At 45.2% G+C, this 19,288-nt stretch overlaps 1 protein-coding gene across 5 annotated transcripts in view; it reads right to left on the bottom strand.

The window, feature by feature from the left end:
• MGAT5 (alpha-1,6-mannosylglycoprotein 6-beta-N-acetylglucosaminyltransferase) overlaps positions 1–19,288 on the bottom strand; it is a 333,568-nt gene that overhangs the window by 190,661 nt on the left and 123,619 nt on the right. For 4 of the 5 annotated variants that reach the window (XM_032479342.1, XM_032479341.1, XM_032479339.1 and 1 more), the window contains 2 exons: positions 18,628–19,012; positions 2,302–2,466 (listed from right to left, as the gene is read on the bottom strand). In XM_032479342.1, the coding sequence (XP_032335233.1) occupies positions 2,302–2,466; positions 18,628–18,868 (406 nt within the window). In that variant the 5' untranslated portion in view covers positions 18,869–19,012. The remainder of the gene's footprint in view (positions 1–2,301; positions 2,467–18,627; positions 19,013–19,288) is intronic. The other variant, XM_032479340.1, reaches the window with a different exon arrangement.

Genomic DNA, 19,288 nt, shown 5'->3' with positions numbered 1-19,288 from the left:
TGGAAGCAAGAAAGAAGGAGCAACGCCATCTCTCCTTTACAAGGTACTAGTGGGTCTTCAGCTGACCTCAGGGGATTCCAGTACCGAAGGTCCCCCTCTCCAAATACTTACACTCATAAAACCACCTAGTTCTCTGAGATGTTGAGAAGATTAAATGAAATCACATGCCTTCAAGGGTCAAGGGAAATGCACTGGGATTTACTGGATGGTTGCTAGTTGATAGTTTCCTCTCTTTCTTTCCAACTTTTTTTTTTTTCTGGGTCACACTCCGTTTCTCATCTGTATCTCTATCAGTCGCCTCCATCCTACCCAACTTCCATGTTCACCTCTGACTGTCAGAAGCCTTCCACAGTCACCCTCTGCTTAGGGTGACCACAGTTTATATTACTTTATGCATGTGTATTATCTTGCTGGTTGGCTAGTAAGAATCTCGAAGGTATGGAGTGTGACACACATGAAAGATGCAAACGAGTAAGAATGATGCTAATTATCCAAGGCATATACTATATGCGCTCCCTTTTCCCAAAAAGGGAAAAACAAAAACAAAAACAAAATACTCTGGTTCTGTAAATATTAGAAATACAGTACCAATGGCACATACTTCTAAAGGAGCCCCACTCAGAGCCAATGACTTGGAGAATGTGCTCAGAGAGATGTGTTAACCAAGTGACCCAGTTCAATACACAGGGCTGGGATTCCACTTGCAGAAGTAGCCACCACTTCCCACCCATTTCATTCCTGGAGCTCTACTCAAAATTTGTTCCCTGGGACTTGCAGCCCTGGCAGGGAAGTCTCCCTGCGAGCCCGGCACGCCAACGGCACAGGCAGAGCAGTGAGATCCCTTCTCAGGGAAGAGCAGGACAGCAGGCATGTTGACACAGGCCCAACAGGACAGAAGCAGTGGGAGGCAGCACTGTTAGAGGCAGAGCGCCCCTCCCCAACACCGGAAGTACGATCACGCAGAACTGCCATGCAACCAGATAGGACCTTTTCAGCAGCACTCCCTACCAGGAACAGGGGTGGAGGAGTGCAGACTGGAGAGGCCTGGGCTCCATTTATTAATAAGCAGCTCAACACAGTGGGAGGCTTTCTTGTCTAATTACAGAAGCTGTGGGAAACTGCAGTGAAGACTGGATTTATGGCCAAGGAGACACCTCTGTGTTGTAATTAAAAGTTATTTTTAATACCTTTGTTTGGTGGGATACTTTGGATTATTAGAAATCTATTTTGCAATTTAAAACTTGCTAAAGGGCAAAGAACACAGAAGAAAGGTAATACAACCAGCTTGCTTAACGTGAAACAATTAAATGTTTTGACGCTGGGAGGTAGGAATGGAAATGAATCTCTCTCCCACTTAAGTCTATGAATCTCCTGTGAGAAAGAGGGAGAAAGAAGCCTAAACGTATACGAAAGTAGAGTTTTAAATTTTCAAAAGTAATCCAGCTACTCATTTTATCCATTAACTAGAGTTTGGATACCACCCCACCAGGAGGATAGACAATGCATTCACAGCCATTCACCCAAACCACCTAGTCCTAATCCTCAGCTCTTCACTTTATCCCAGGTCCCCAGGAAATGACAGTGGTCATCCTAACAAGGGTGCATCCTGGCTCAACCACAAAGGTCCAGAGGCCAACGCCAAGACAGCGTGACGGGGGATGGGGGGTTCCAATGTGAACTGTGGACAATACACACAATGTGTGATTTGGGTTTTGTTTTTAAATTCATTTCTCTTCTTTCATCCAAGACTCCAGAAGGGGCCAGACAAAAGGCAGCCCAGTGGGAACTGCATGGTGGTGTCCCTGAGTGACCATGATCAGGCAGGGACCACTAATTGCCCAAGTGTCATTTCCAGAATTTCTCTTTCCCCAGATACACAAAGGAGGCACTTTCTGCAATGGTGGTGGTTCTTTAACAGCCGGGAAGAGAGAATCTATTATGTGAAACGGACTTGTGAAATCGATGAAAATGGGGCCGGGGAAGGGACCCTACATGGCATGAGCTTCCCAGATCACCTCTGCATTTCCTTCACCCCTGCTAGGAATCTTCTCATTAAAAGTAATTTCAGGAGCTCATTATGTGAAATATGTCATAGAAACCACCAGATATCACACATCATGACAAGACCATAAAAGCATTTTATCATATTATTCAAAAATAAATTTAAAATTAGCTTCACAGGGGCCCGACCGCATTTAGGGGATTATCTTATACCAGTAAGAACCACTGTGCTCCTATATTCTCCTCCCAGTTAAAAGCAGGCTTTGACTCCACATCAGGGCATAGAATTGCGATTCTTACCTGCCACATTAATTTTCTCAAGTGCTACCAAGCTGGGAACAGCTGTGGTGGAGTTGGTCAAGTTGGTTCCGGTGCCATTGATTACGAGGTTGTCCACCTTTGACTCTAACTTGCCAATGCGCTGCAAAATGTTATCCAACAGCACAGCAAGAGTTTTCTTCAAATCTGTAAAAGAAAATGTACATAGTTCAAAAATTCTTTGGCCCCTGCATATTTGTCTGGTGAATGCTCGCCCACGCCCGCCCGCTCGCTCTGTACTTCTATCTCCAACATGAAGAACAGGACTTGGCACAGTCAAAAAGCATCATGTGAAGACCTGGCCTAACACACCACATGTTAAAGATGACAGAGGCCACGTTTGAGTGGTCCAGAGGGTATGAAACACATCAGTCTGTTCTGCAATACATGTTTCACAGTAAGTGACAAAATTATTTCTGGCTACTCGGCTGAGAGAGAAAATTCTTTCAGCATCCTACCAAAGCACTGGATCAAGTTCTTCCTCCTGTCCACGTGGTGGTTACTGACACACAAAATGACAAGCCCAAAGTACAGCAAAGCCTGAAGTAACTTCTGACCAAGTTCATTGGTATTTTTAGTGCTGTATACTCTAGTATGTTCCGATTTTTTGCGAAGTCTTTATTTCTGTTGGGAATACTTAATAGAAGCTACAGTTTCAGAATCTAGGCATGCTGGATAACTTAGAGTTTAACTATATTGAGATTTTGGAATACACTTAATGACAGATTCATTCAGTCGAGAAATATTTATTGAACAACTGCTATGTGCCGGGCATAGGTCTAGAGGCTCGGGCTATTCTCTCGTGGTGATTTCCTTTCTTACGTATCTGGCTGTGGGTTACAGAGAAGTACACTTCTCTCTGGATAAATTACAGACACATTATCCTCATGCCTACACGAGTATTTACTAAGTTTGTACACAAGGTATTCCACACACACCAGGAGAGATTAATTTGGCCCCCTCTCCCCTGGAAACTCTTCAAAGAAAGATAGTCCAACTTGTGCACGTGAGAAAGATAGAAGGCCAACAGGATAGCCACCTATGTGGAAAGAAGCCAGACTCACTTATGAACTGGGAGTGGGCCAGGGGAGTAGGTCACAGTGTGGGTACCAGAATGCAGAGAAGTTGGGAACTGAGACAAATGGGAAGTTGCCACCTTCGGTTCTGCTGGGAACAGAGCAATTGTGCTCTGAGCAGGTGCTCTGATCCCGCCCAGAAAGAAACACACTGGATCAATCCACCAACTTCAGAGCACAGGCAGTGAACCTTGGCCAACAGGCACCCAGGCTTCCTATTTTGCCAGCTCAAGAGAGAAACTCACCAGAACGGAAACAAAGACATGTAATTGACATAGACATTTGTGTCCTTATGGGTTTACAGACAGCACCACTGGAGCGGACAAAAACTACCAACAGAAACAGAACCCATATCCTTATCCTGAAAGTCTGGTTCCATGTGCTTGGCATAATCTCAATCTCCTCACCATTTCCCCAACACCAAACATCAGACTTCTTCACGACGTTGAGATCTGTAGTAGTCTGCGCCTTCGCACATTTTAAAAAAATATCTGACCAGGCTTATTTTCTGTTCTTCAGCGTGTACCTTACTTACAGGCAGTAAGACAAGCTGGCCATGACATTAGAGCAACAGGCTAAAAATATGGTTACAACGAAGAGTTCCTGAAGGCCTGTTACATGCCATGCACATATATAAGGAATTCCATTTACCTCCACATTCTCCAGGAGGTAGGTATGACTTCATTTTACAGATGGGAAAACTGAGATTCACAGACAGGAAGTAATACGATCATGGGTACAGAGATAAAAGTAGGAATGGCGACTTGTGTCAGGACTGCCTAATTCCCTGATGCCTCGTTGTGACCAGTCAGAAGTCCAGAGCCAGGGTAGAAGAAAGAAACCAAACATGGATTCAGCAACTTTCATCCATAGCGCAGTGGTTAAGGGCTTAGGCTCTGGAGCCAAGCTTCCTAGGTTTGAGCCTTCTCTCTCCATTCCTGCATCCTCATCTGTCAAAGTGTGAAAAGAATAAGCCTACCTCTTTCGGGTTGTTGCGGGGTCTTAATACATTAAGATTTAGAAGACGTTTTGAACCCCGCCTCGCACATAAGTACTACATAACTGCCTGTTACGTATATAAATAAAAAATTAAGCCTCTGGAAAATGCTCTTATCCTTTCTAAAGAAATCTCTCCCTGAGTGATGATGCAGAGCTTTATCACTTTATCCAAAGGGTCACGAGATGACTCCCCTCCAGGGGCTGCATGACTCACAGCCTTTCCCTGACACGTCATTAGCTGGCACGGACGGCGGGAGTCAGCCACCAGCTCTGCTCTCACGCTGAATTGAAAGCACTGACTGCTTCTCCAGAGCTCCGAAGATTGCCAGAGGCTGGTCACGCTGACAGGCGGCAATGGTGCCACTCAGAGGCAGCTGTATTCTCTGTAAAGAAGCCACTCCTCAGATAAATGACATCCACCTCCCCCATCTCCAGCCTCCTTGCCCAGAGCCTGTATCACCAGCCAGGGAGTCCACGTGTAAAAATAGCATTTAACTATTACCAGCAATTGTAGTTAGCCAGACACAGAGGCCCTGACCCTCCGGTTAAGTCAGGGTCTCTTAGCTTCAACACACTTGACACTTTGGGCCAGATAATTCTTTGTTGTGTGCGTGCGTGCGTGCGTGCGTGCGCGCGCTAGCCACTGACAGTAGCCATCCCCACCTATGACGACCAGAAATGTCTCCATCTCCAGACACTGCCAGTGTCCCTTGTGGAGATATCAAGAGAGACTTTTGACAGAGGGGTTAGGGGAGAGACAAGGAAGTGTGAGCAACCAGTCACTGAACTTGCTTTATGGGAGACTTTCACACACAGAGGGAAGGGCAGCACGGCTACAAATATGACAGGGAGTCCAGTGAGGGAGGGCGGGGGCTGGCAGAAGCCGAGCCCGTGCTGATGGTCTCTCAAGGGCTGGTAACCTTTTGCCTTTTCCTTAAAAGGTAACAGGGCTACTGGACAGAGTCCCCTAACCCATAGTTACTGGTGACAGTCACTGATGGCGCACACCCTAGGCAGACCGCAAAGTTGTGACATCAGCATTAAAAAGACCCCTTTCCTCGATTCTTAAAATACAGTCCATCAACAAATGTGACCTACTCTCTCTTGTTGACCCCACCTACCAGAGGCTGACCTTTTGTGACTCTGTGACATGGGGTGAATAAAGGAATTCACAATGAGAAGGATGTGGATGTTCACCATCACGACTGCCCCAACACTAACACCGCTGCTGTTGCTATGGCTACTATCGCTACAGCTGCTGCTGCTGTTAATACTGTTACTACTATTACTACTGTTAATATTGTTACTACTGTTACCACTATGCTGCTGCTGCTGCTCCTCCTCCACTACCATCACCACTCCATTTACTGAGCCCTATGCATCAGCTATTATCCTAAGCACTTTACATGGATTAATGCATGTGATCCTGCCAACGTGAGAATTGTGTTGTCATTCCCATCTCCATTTAGCACATGAGTAAACCACAGCACAGACAGGTTAAGCAACTTGCCCCACGTGACTACAGATCCACATCCAAACCCAGATAACCTGGCTCCAGACACGATGGCTCTTATCCACCATGCTACGCTTCCTCCTAAGGACCATTATGGGCGTGCTAGCCAGCAAACACCTCTGACCTGCTCCTTCTGAACACACTCAGATTAAACACAAGGCAGAAGCCAAAAGGTTTTGTGAAATCGTATCCCAACCACCCTCAAGACTCGTGGATGCCACTGTTCTGCGAGCAACTCCAACACTAAACATAATGAAGAACTTGTCTTTATCTTCTCCCTTAAAATGAAAATGGAATACAAGGCTATCAAACACCTTGGCCTTTACCTGGGTAGGCATCTTTTCTCTCCCAATCTGAAAAGAAAAAAGTTCACTTTCAACTCAGGCAGTTATCTGAGTCACTATTTTAAGGCATTTCAACACAAGATAAAAGATACTGAGTCAATAAAACACACAAGGACATAGATGATCCCCAGCCTCTCTTTGTATCCTTACCAACAGGCTGGTACAGAGCTTGGCATACTGCAGTCATCACTAAGTGTGTGTTATGTAAGGGAGTAAGTGAATGAATGAACAAACCAACAAATAAATCAACTACAGTCTTCCCACAAATAAGGCTAGACAAACTATATCTTTCTAGGTGATGAAATTGTCTCTCACATTTGTATTTTACAGTTAAACCTGCAAGAACTGTTAAAAGTTTTATTGCAATTTTAAACTAATACCAGAATATTTTTGTATGTGTTTTAGTCTAATGAGAACCCATTATATTTGGTAAGACTGAACATTCAAGAATAATTTCTATACAGTTTAATAAAGGAATGAGGGTGAATAAATTCCTCCAAATTCTAGTATAATATTTTCGTATTTATCACTGTTTTACAGTTATTATACAGTAAAATGCATCCTCAGCAGGATTACAATTTCCAGTTACTAACGGGCTTTTAAATTTTTGTCTGTGCTTCAAAGCCTCAGCAATAAAAATTTAATCCCAACATGACAATTGCAATTCTGCGTTCCTATAACTTACTGTACATGATGAAGATGAGATCAAAGTAGTCAAAAACATTTAAAATGCTCCCTCTGGGGAAAGTAAGCTTTGGTTTCTACCACACCAGGAGTTTTCTGATCAAAGGAGAGATCGACAGACTCTCAAAACAGGTGCTCTGGCAGCTTCTGTGATTTTTCATTTCTGGAAAGCCATGACATTAAGGATAAGAAGGGTCTGGAAGATGCTGCCACATCCTTGAGCAGGATAGCCAAGGAGAGATCACTGCCAGCTATACTTTCTCCCATAGCTGGAGTCCAAGGAGACAAGATCTCAGTAGAAAGGGGGTCCTGCTGGTGGGAAAAGGTCTATCAGTTTTTATAGGTTTCTCAGCTAAACCCAGGAAATTGGGTGGTAAACCCTGATTGTCCAGATCATCAAGTCAATCAATATCTGGGGATTTATCAAGAAAGGCTGTGCTTGGGGGCAATGCTGGCCCCCCACCACGCTCCCCTGGGACATGCTCCCAAAGCCTGCTGTCCCTCAGGCTCAGCTGTGGAGTCAGAGGTACCAGGCTCCACTCTTGAGTCACTCAGTCGGAACTTGCAGAACCCACATGTCAAGGATTCTGGGAGCAGCCACAACCCAGAACTACGTTTAAGGTGCAGGCGCCACGATTCACTGGCACAGAACCAACTGTGAGATGAGCAAGGACTTCATCGGAACTGCCAGAAATCATTTTCATCTTCGCTTCCTCCTAATGCAGATCCCTCTCTATCTCGGCCACCCCGAGAGGCAGAGCTCGAGCAACAGAACCACAGAGCAGATTCACTTGCTGTTTCAGAGAAACTGACATAGACAGGGCGTTAATGAGAAAGGAAGGTGCTAATGAAAAAAGAATTAACCCCAACCTCTCATTCCCACTGACTGCCAGGAATGTCAGGTTTCATCAGTTACAAGTTTTAAAATTAATTTTAAAATGACTTTCCATGGAAAGATATTACAGTTAGAGTAATGACCAAAATCCAGTCCATTCATTATGTGCAAGGACATTTGAAGCAGTGTTAGTTATAAAAGAGAAGAGTGTTATTATAGATAAGAAGTGGATACCACCCAAATACCCAACAAAAAGGTTATATTACATGATGGCCATTTATTCATAGGATGGAATCATCACTAAATTGGAAACCCAGGGAGGGCAGAGAGCAGGTATGTCCTGTCATCTCTTTATTTCCACAAGCTACTGACATCAGGAGCTCAATAAATGTTTATTGAATGGTTGGATGAAAAAGAAAAAATGTATGGCTGCTTAAAATATCTAATAGATGAGGAAATACAATAAAGATGAGTTTTAAAAGCTCTATAATCCAGTATTTTAAAATGAGCACAAATATATCTCTCATATCTATCTGCATTTAAATAAAGGACCACAGAGAAATTTATCTGGGACTGGAAAAAAAAAAAGGGACATAAATGAACTTATTTACAAAACAGATATAGACTCACAGACATAGTTATGGTTACCCAGGTAGAGAGAGGACGGGAAGGGATAAATTGGGAGTAAAGGATTTGCAGATACTAATTACTGTACATAAAATAGATAAACAACAAGGTCTTACTGTATAGCACAGGGAACTATATTCAATACCTTATAATAGCTTATAATGAAAAAGAGTATGAAAAGGAATATATGTATGTACATGTATGACTGAAACATGATGCTATACACCAGAAATTAATACAACATTGTAAACTGACTATACTTCAATTAAAAAAATTTATCTGGGTTTGGGGACTACCAAGTATTTTATTTTGTATTCTTTATTTGCAAGGACGCAAAGTTGGGCTTGGGATCCTCTGCACCAGTGTGTTTTATGGACAGTATCTTTTCTCTTGTGTTGAACAGTTTTGAAAGAGTGACTCAAGTGCCTGCTGGGGTTGAAAATGAATCCGAGGCCGAACCAGGAAAAGTCCCAGGTTTTCGACAGCTTCACGTTCCAATGCTCTGAATTTTTTTTTTATCAACATTCACGTTCCTCTGACCATTGCAAAGGCATTAAATACTGCTTAAAAAGGCATCCAGTACAGTGTATTCTACCCTCAGAACTCAAGGATACTGGCCACAGGTACACTGACGTCCCCCTACCCCGAAGCATCTCAGTCATTGACTCTCACTGCTGTATCTCATCTGAGTTCTTAAAGCCACATGGTGGTGGACAACTCACCTGCACCTAAACTCACAAAGGCACCCTTCACCCTGCAGGTGTCGTAGGCAGCTGGACCAGGTCACAGAGGGAGGGAACCATCACTATCCAGTCAAAGAACAGCTCAGAATTTCAGTATCACTGTCATGCCCTTCTGGGTTAGAGGTATGAATTTAAGCTTTGACTCAAACTTGTACCTAGAAGGGAATGCTATTCTTGGGGCGCTGTGGGAGTGTCCTTAGTATTTCAAGAAACTTCTAGGCAGCAGAATCTGAAAAAGGATCCTACCTAAGTCGGTGGATAATATTAAATGCTCTCTGGAATCTGGAAACATCCAGAATGGAGTTCTTGGGCTGTTCTCTCAATTTTCCTGACATTTAGCCAGCTGCATGGAATAGGAATCCAGTAACAGCCCTTTGCCCAGAAAAGGACTCAGGCTCTAAAAGGAAGCATACCATCAACAAAGCAAAAAGACAACCTACAGAATCGGAGAAAACATTTGCAAATGATGTGACCGACAAGGGACTAATTTCCAAAATACACAAACAGCTCATACAGCTTAATAACAACAACAACAACAAAAAACAAGCAACTCAATCAAAAAACGGGCAGAAGACCTAAACAGACATTTCTCCAAAGAATAAGACAGACGGCCAACAAGCACATGAAAAGATGCTCAACACCACTAATTGTTAGAGAAATGCAAATCAAAACTACAATGAGATATCACCTCAGTCAGAATGGCCATCATTAAAAAGTCCACAAATGATAAATGCTGGACAGGGTATGGAGAAAAAGGAACCCTCCTACACTGTTGGTGGGAATGTAAACTGGTGTGCAGCCACTATGGAGGACAGTATGGAGGCTCCTTAAAAAATTATAAAATAGACTTACCATATGATCCAGCAATCCCATTCCTGGGCATATATCCAGAGGAAAATATAATTTGAAAAGACACACATACTCCAGTATTCACAGCATCACTATTTACAATAATCAAGACATGGAAACAATCCAAATGTCCATCAACAGATGACTGGATAAAGAAGATGTGGTATACGCATACACAGTGGAATACTACTCAGCCATAAAAAATAAATAATGCCATGTGCAGCAACATGGATGGACCTGGAGATTGTCCTTCTAAGTGAAGTACGCCAGAAAGAGAAAGAAAAATATCATGTGATATTGCTTATATGTGGAATCTAAAAAGAAAGAGACAAATTAACTTACCTACAACACAGAAACAGACTCATGGACATAGAGAACAAACTTATGGTTACCAGAGGGTAAAGAAGTTGGGAAGGGATAAATTGGGAATTCAAAAATTGCACCTCTTGGGGAGTGATGGAAATGTTAGCTATCTTGACTGTGGTGGTAGTTTCATGGGTGGATACATCTATCAAAATTCATCAAATTGTACATCTGAAATATGTGTCATTTACTGCACAGGAACCATACATAAAGCTGTTAAAAAAATAAAAGATCAAGTCCATTTTCACCCAAAGTCCCCACTGACTCCAGGGCATCTTCCCTGTTGGGAAAGGGCAGCTGCAGCCCAGTGCCCGAGCTCACCACTCACACCGGAAACAGTCCCCCCAACAGCACCCACTTCAGAGACAAAGCGAGCTTGGCCGCACCCAGCTTATTCCAAGCCCACAAAGGAAAGCTTTATCTTTCAAACAAGACAGTGACAATCACATGGCCTGTTTCTAAGAGGCCAAAGTCACTCTGTGGAGCTAACACCTTCAGAAAGGGGCCCAGGGAAGAGCCGAACAGCATCTCCCTGGAGCCCAGAGCAGCAGGTCCCGACCTGGCCGGGGTGGGGCCCCGTGATGGTGTTGTCTCTGCAGCCCAGGCTGATTCTGGCGGACAAGCCTTGCCTGTCTCTTTGGCGGGGGGCGGGGGGGGGGCAGGCCTGCCTTCCTCCAGAGCACAGCTCATTTCCTCTCCTGTCTAGTCAGGCCCCACCCCCCGTAACCCTGAAGAACAGCTACATAAACAGGTTCCTGAGGCCATGCATTCAAATGAATAAACAGTGTCATGTCTAAAGGGATGATTCTGGCCGGTGGTACCAACTGCAGGTACGTGTGGGCCAGGGTGAGCAATAACTCAACATCAACATCATGTAATTCACTAATCTGAGGGCTTCGATAAGCTTTGTCACACACGTAATCCTTACAGCAAGCCTATGACATATGTTATATGATATCCTCTCTCTTACAAAAGAGGAGGCTGGCTTTTAAAACATCAGTGACTTGCCCGAGGTCATGCATGTAGCAAGGAGCCCTTCCACAAGCCACATATCAACACAGACTAGCTGCTTTCCAGGATAAACAATAGCTCCCATGGCAGGATCGCACATAATAGCTAGTTAGAGCAGCCTGGACGAGTCCAGAGGGAATCTCTTATTTCCTGTCTCACCAAAAACATTACTGTATTACTGTGATTTTCAAATTAGCCTTAGCTGTAACTGTACCACACAGAGTTGGGATTAGGGGAGGCACTGGTGCTATTCACTCACGGCTCCCACTATGTGCCAGGCATGTACTAAGGCCCTGAGGTGCAGTGGGGGAACAGAAGAGACAAGACTCCCTGCTCTCTGGGGGCATACATTCTAAGTGGGGGAGAGAAATGATACACACACACAATGAATATATGATGACAGGTAGTTGAAGTGTCACAACGAATGAGAATGAAGGGAACTGACGGGGAGAAGGGAGTGACCTCTCTGGAGGGAAGATGCACAGGTGGAGGGAAGAGCAAGCACAGTGGCTCAGAGGCAGGAAGATGTTCAGCTATTGCCCAACAGCTGGTCCTGGAAGACAGCGGTGCTGCCAGGCAGGCATGAGACAGGTGGGCTGTTCTTCAGGGTGGCTGTGAGCTCTACCCAAACAGTTCTGATGCAAAGAGCTGAGAAAGGGAGGATCCAAGGCCCCCAGGTAAGATGAGGGACCTGCTTCAGGGGCAGGACACTCTGAGCCTGAGGCAAACACCCTCAGGTGTGCACCCCCTCCTCCAGCCAGGACTGAAAGCAAGGTGCCGAGTGAAAGAAAAGGGCTTAAGGACAAAGAGGGTACAAGAAAGAGCCTCCAGTTCCTCCCAGAGACCCATACTCTTTTTTTTTTTTTTAACTTAAGTATAGCCAATTTACAATGTTGTGTTAGTCTCTGGTATACAGCTTGGTGATTCAGTTATACACACACAAGTATGTATTCTTCTCCGTATTCTTTTTCATTAGAGGTTAGTGCGAGATACTGAATATCCCTGTGCTGTACAGTAGAAACTGGTTGTTTATCTAATCTGATCTAATCTGCTAATCCCAAACTCCTAATTTATCCCTGTCTCCCCACCATTTACAATAGCCAAGACATGGAAGCAACCTAAAGATCCATCAATAGATGACTGAATAAAGACACACACACACACACACACACACACACACAGTGGAATACTACTCAGCCGCAAAAAAGAAAGAGATAATGTCATGTGCAGCAACATAGACGGACTTAGAGATTATCACAGTAAACTGGAAGGAGAAAGAAAAATATCGTATGATATCCCTTACATGTGGAATCTAAAAAAAATAACACAATGAGCTTATTTACAAACCACAAACAGACTCACAGACACAGAAAACAAATCTGTGGTTACCAGAGACTCATATTCTGATTGCACTCCTGTCTCAAACATCCCCGAGGTCATGTGCCAACTCCTGGACTGGGCTGGGCGTGCCCATGAACTTGGTCGGGCTCAGACGGGGATGCTGGACAGACCAGGCCTCCACCACAGGATTGCTGGAAAAGCCCCAAACCCCACAGAGGCCCATTTCCAGGTTCCAAGTTTTTTAAAGCAGACAGCCCTTTCCTGAATCACACCGGCCACATCACTGCAGAGTAATCAAGGCCTCCTCAGACACACCAGACAGCCCAGGCTCTTCCTTCTCCCCGCTACCAGTTTCACTCCAAGAACTACGAATTTTCCTCAAGGGCAGAGAACTTCTGCTTTGGCAATGATGGTTTTTCACATCACCCGGACCTCTGAAAAACAGCCCCTTGGTCAGATTTGTAGCAATAGACCCAAAAAGAAAAAACACACACACACACACCCTCAAAATTCCCCCAACAAACCTTCACAGGCTTCTATCTTCAATGAAATTCTACGTTTCTTCTTCTTCTTTTCATAGGAGACGTGGAACAAAACACAAGGCAAAGCTGCTGTCTGACTATGACATCATGCCTTAGGTCTGCAACACCAGGGTCGGGGCTACACTTCCAAGCAACCTTAGGGAGCCACAAAGGCACCACAGTGAGGGTCCCCACTGACCCTTTGAGCGAAATCGTAAATAGCGTTCATGTCTTGGAATGGACATCCCCAGGTCAATGAGGGCCACGGAAGCCCAAAGCTGTAACAGCTCCACAGCCCCCTGACCAGCAACCAAAAGCCCCACCCGGGTCTCCACCCCGATGTCCTTAAGGAAACAGACAGAACTTCCCTCCCCCTTTCCTCCCTGCTCCCCCGTGGAGGTGACAGTGGACAACAGGGCGGGTCAAGGCCGGCACCAGGCAGGGGCAAGCCAGGCCAGGCTCTCTCACAAGAACATCCATCCCCCTCTTCCCCCTCCTCCTCCCATCACACTGAGACTCTCAGCCTGCAGGGCCACGGTACCCACGCCCCTCTGCCTTCTTTTCCCACATCAGCACCGGCCACGCTGCTCGGGGTTCCCTCTGTTCCCGCCGCAGCCCCCTCTGCGCTGCCCCCGGTGCGCATGCGCACAGCCGGGACCCGGCGCACGCGCAGCTCCTGCCCGCACTCTGCCTCAGCCTCCCACCACGTCCCCACCCACCTGGCAGCTCCTCAGTGTCATCTGGGCTGAAAGACACCTCCTGGGAGAGGCCTTCTTCGACCATCTCCTCCAAAGTAGTGCCTCAAGTACTTTAAAAGAAAAATCCCATCTCCCCGTGTCATTTTTCTTCCTGGAACTTACTGCCATCTGTCATTCTTCTGTTTATTATTTCTCCCCAAAATGAACGAAGCCTCTGTGAGAGCAGCGACCCTGTAGGTCTTTTTCCAGCTGTGCACACAAAGCCAACGGCACAGATATTTCCTAAAGTGCCAGGCTGGATGAATAAGAGCCAATCCAGGGGACAGTCTAGACCCAAGGAACTCAGGGACCCAGGAGACAGGAGGCAAGACAGACCAGGTATACAGACCTGGAGGCCAAGGGGGACCAGGCAGCAGGGAAATAGGATATTGGTGGCAGGATGGGGTGGGGGTGGGGGTTGGCAGGGATGATTATGGCTCCCAGCTGCTTCAGCCTGAGCGGGTGACTGGTCCAGGGAGGAGCGTCCCAGCATCCAGAAAATCAAGCTGGTGAGAAAGGTGAGGGTGTGGCTGGACCACAGGGTGGTGGGTGGTGTCTATTCCCCCAGGTGTCTATTCCTGTTACTTAGAGAACACAAGTAGACCAGGCCTGGCCTGTTAGATAAGAGGTGATCACTGGGGATCAGAATTTGGGTCAGGCCATTGGAGACAGAGATCAATTCACCTCAGAAACAAGAGCAACATTGACTGAGGCGAGTGACACCCTTCATGACGCAATCCCTGAGAAAGCACTGACAGGCATGGCCTTGCCACGCAGGCCCGGGCGATGCAGCGGAGGCTGAACTGCAGAAGGCTCTGGCTCCAGACACTCCTCTCAGCAGTGTGGAGAAACACCCAGGAACACCCTCAACACCCCAGGAATGAATGCTCTGTTTCACACGGGCTTCCCAGGACATTGCCAGGCATGGCTTCTGAACATCCAAATCCCAAAGGAAGTTCAGAAGTCTCTTCAAAGCAGCGGGGATGGGGGAGGAGGAGATCCTGTTTGAAAGGGCTTCTACTGCTGTTTGAGGACTCTTCAAACTAACAGCCAACAGCAACCATGTGTAAGGGACTGACAAACATTTTTGCCGAAGGACCAGCCAGTAAATATTTTGGGCTTTGCATGCTCTGTGGCAACTACTCAGCTCTGCAGTTATAGCCCCAAAGCAGCCACTGACAATGCACAAACAACGGGGTGCTGGGTTCCAAACACTTCTCATATAAGAGCAGGAGGATTTGGCCCAAGGTCACGGGAGTCCTGGGAAATTGTTGAGTCAAAGATGGACATGATCAGATGAGTGTTATCGAATGAACTATGGAGACTGCTGAAAGATGGATTCAGCATGCTTTAGATGGTATGTGAAATAAACACAGGTATTACCACATTTCTCTGTTATTGCAGCTGTTATAAACAAACAGCAGTGTTTGTGTTCCAAGAAACTTTCTTTACACAGACAGGCAGAGTTCCAAATCTGATCCACTGGTCATGGTTTATTGAACATTTCTGCTCTAGCATCTCGTCAGGAATTTTAATAAATCAGTAATAATCTAATATCAGTGATAATTATTCTTCAAACAGCTGCCACAGCTATTGAAGACACATTTATAGCCCATTGAGAGCTTCCAATGATACCAACATGGGGATGGGAGAAGGAATTTTTTTTTGTTATTTGTTTTTAAATTAACTGCATTCATTCAAACCAGACACAGGTCCCAGCCACAGAGAATCAGCCCTCCACTCTTTCAGAGCAGACATCTAGACAGCACTCTGTATGTACATGGGCTGCATTTGTGGCAGAAAAAGAGATTGCAAACCAATGGCTCATTTATCCTTATCCCAGCACCCACAGTCCAGCTCAACCACTGAACATCCTATAGCCTCTGTATCTCCATGTGCTGTCTACCATCAACCACCAGAGCAGCCCAGCTATTGACATATCCACAACTGCCACTGACGAATCCCCGGGGAAGCACACACCATCAGAAGGGCCCTCCAGCTCTCCAGGACTGGCCCCGAACTATGCCATCTGGCTCAGTGCCAACTGCTGGTGCCCATAACTGAGAGCCAGGGAGAAGTAGGTTGTCAATTTATTAATAACAAAATCCAATTATCTGCTTGAGAACTTTTCACCAGAAGATGCCGTTAGACTGTGTTTGCTGTTTCTACTTTTAGTGCAGTGGCTCTCCAAGGCAGGAAGGGGGGCAATCTTGCCCCCTCAAGTCTGGAGACATTTTTGATGCTACTAGCATGTAGTGGGTAGATACACCAGAGATGCTGCTAACCATCCCATAAGGCCCAAACAGTCTCCCACCCACAGACTCACCTGGCCCCAAACATACTAGTGCCAGGTGAGGACTTGTGTCTTAGTGAGATTTCGCCACGTAATGATCCCAGTGCATCAAGCACATGTGCACAGTCCAATTAAATTTCCGAAACTCGGCTCCAAAGACCACCTTGATTGGCACTGGAGTTGATTAGATGAAGGGGGAAAATAGGTTAGACTTGCTGATGGGGCCGTCGGGTTGTTTCTTTGTTGTTTAGGAGAAAAAGAATTATTTTGCTAAGGTTCATCTGTAAAGGGAGGAAGCTGAAATAAATTTCTGTAGTTTCTTCGAGCTCCAAAGCCCTATGATTATAAGCATAAGGGGGCTGATATTCTAACAGACTACACTGGGGATTTTTATTAACTTTCTAAAAAAACATACTGTCTCTTTGAGGCTGAAAAGCTAAGATCAGATCATTGCTCTTTAGATTGCAGACGTGCTTAGCAGTACGTAAGAAATAAAAACTGGTCCAAACAACTAAAAAAAATAAAGTCCATGTATTCGCCATTCGTGGGGCTTCTTCCTTCCTATGGAAAAGGTTTGAGAGAGTCTGAGATAAACAGCAGGAGGAAATTACTACTGGACCATAAATCCCTTTCCGTCCAAATGTGTAACATGGAATGCAATGAATCAGAAATTTGAAAACAGCATTTGTCCTACTTGTGATATTTACTTGTATCACACTGGTAACACCAATTTGCTTCATTTTTTTCCTGGTGGTTTACCTATAATGTTTGGGGAATATCACAGAAGATCTAAGTCAATGAGTAATTTAAAACACACTCTCTGAAAAACCACCTAGTTGGTTTGCAACGTCAGCTCTCAAACTAGTCTCATTTTTTTGATCCACCAGATCAAAAAAGGTGACATTTTATCTAGACATACTAAAAAGCAGTCCCTACAGACACTGCCTAATCTTGATGGAATAGATTAAAAGCAGACTGTGTGATCATTCAAATAGTAGGTAAAGAAAAAATGTCCATGTTGTATGTTAAAAGCAACCGTTTCCTGCATAGTTCTACATAAATTTTTAATACCTATGTACAATTAAAAAGTAACCAATTTTTCTGGATTCTTCCAAAAAGAAAAATATATATGTGTAAAATTGAGCATGAATTCCTGTCTTGAACTCAAGCTTCAACCTGTTGCTATGCATTTTCAGGAATCATCAATCCAACTCTACCTATGTCAGAGACCTTGACTTGGGTCATCAACCTTTCCTACCTCACCCAACCCCATTCTTGTATCTCACTGATATTATACCCAGGTCCCAAACCCTGAGGCCACTCAAGTCTCTCAGTGACCAGACTTGTCAGTGAACAGTAGCAGACGGTCATCTTCTGCAGATCAAGTCCACGCCAGTACTCAGGGACCACAGGACATCTGGGACATGGATTCTCCAAAACAGTCTGATCCAAATTTCATTTGTGATTTTTGTTTTGTATTTGTGTGTATATGTTTTTGTAAATCGTTTGTGTCCCTATATATATATTTGTATATATGTATTATGTATATATAAAATACATGAGAGATAAACACTAAAATGTGAATTGTGGTTACTTCCTAGAGTGGTAGATTTATATGTGATTTTTCCTTTTTCTCCTTGTCTTTTTTGTTTTTGCTCATCCACAGCTTCCAAATTTTTCTAAAAGCAAAATTTTTGCCCAAAGAAAAATAAGTAATATTCCATATGTGTATTTTTTTTTTCACTCAACCTCACATCAAAAAAGATTTCAGGCACCTGACCAAAAAAGTAACAGACACTAAAAGCTTTCTTTCAAAGTAGGGCAGTCAGAGACAAGAGTAAGAAACAAGAGCAGTAAACGCTGAGGAACCAAAGGTTAAAGCTGTTCGCCAGCATGGAAGCGCTCACGTCCTGCATGCTGGCTGGCGGGAGGCACTCACTTGGCTCTGAGTTTCTTGGCATCCCTGGAACTTTCCTCCCCACCCTCCTTAACTCACCCTCGCCGGTCCTAATTAAATTTTGTTTAGGGAGCGATAATGAGAATATTTTTCGACATTCCCTGATCATCCTCCCGGATGAGATCATGCAATCCAGCCGGGCATCGAGAGGAGGAGCCGGCTGCACACACAACCAATAGAGCACAGACTTTTCTGTCCCACTGCCCCTCGGGCTGAATGTCACTGTGTACAAGAGGTCAAAATCTCCCAAAAGGCACTGCTTTAACCTTCTCAAAGTGGCCCTCTGTGTGCAATTTATTGCCATGAAGGCAGCGGTGAGGGATATACTCAATCCACGACCAAGTGTGAGAGCCTCTGGGGTCCTTTCCAGGAAAAGCTACACTCAATGGAGAAGCCCCAGCGGTGTGGTGCTTACCATAAGCTGTCATGACGCCTGCGTAAGGACCATCCACCACGTTCCTGTTTTCTTCTGCCAGCGCCTTGATGTACCTCTTACTGAGGTCCAGGATCTGCTCCCGGAGCATGGAGCTGCTCTCGGGCTGAGTTCGCTGCTGGATGGTAAAATGCAGGAGCATCATACCCCAAATAAAGCCAAAAGTCACGAGGAAAAAGCCCAGCTTCTGAGAGGACAGCTTCCATGGAGTAAAGAGAGCCATTGCTCCCTCCGGCAACTTCACCTGCCCGGGGCTCTTAAAGCGCAGCGGGGAGACACAAGTTCATGGTGTAGGCTGGGTTTGTGGGTTTCTCTGTCTCACTCTGGCTCCTGCGTCAGCTGATTTTCTTTCCTCGCTTCCATCCTGCTGTGAAGAAAGGGGAAAGTTAGCAGAATCATGGTGGCAAAACATACTGAAATAAACCAGAGCCGTGTTTTCACTCAAATGGCCCTAAAATGTGAACTTCCTTTTTTCTTCATTTGCTGGTTCCATATCTTATGTTATGACTCGGGATCTGTAAAGCTGAGAAGGGAAACCTGGCTGGGCGACAAAAAGCTGTACAAATACGAGGGTTGTGGGGAGGAGGGGGAAGTGGGCGTCTGAGTGTGTTAACAGGTGTAGCAGGGCTGTTCCAGTCTGGAC

The sequence above is a fragment of the Camelus ferus genome, chromosome 5 (genome assembly GCF_009834535.1).
Source record: "Camelus ferus isolate YT-003-E chromosome 5, BCGSAC_Cfer_1.0, whole genome shotgun sequence".
NCBI classification, from domain to species: Eukaryota; Metazoa; Chordata; class Mammalia; order Artiodactyla; family Camelidae; genus Camelus; species Camelus ferus.
Note: the sequence above shows the minus strand (reverse complement) of the source record. Positions and strands in the feature narration are given on the sequence as shown.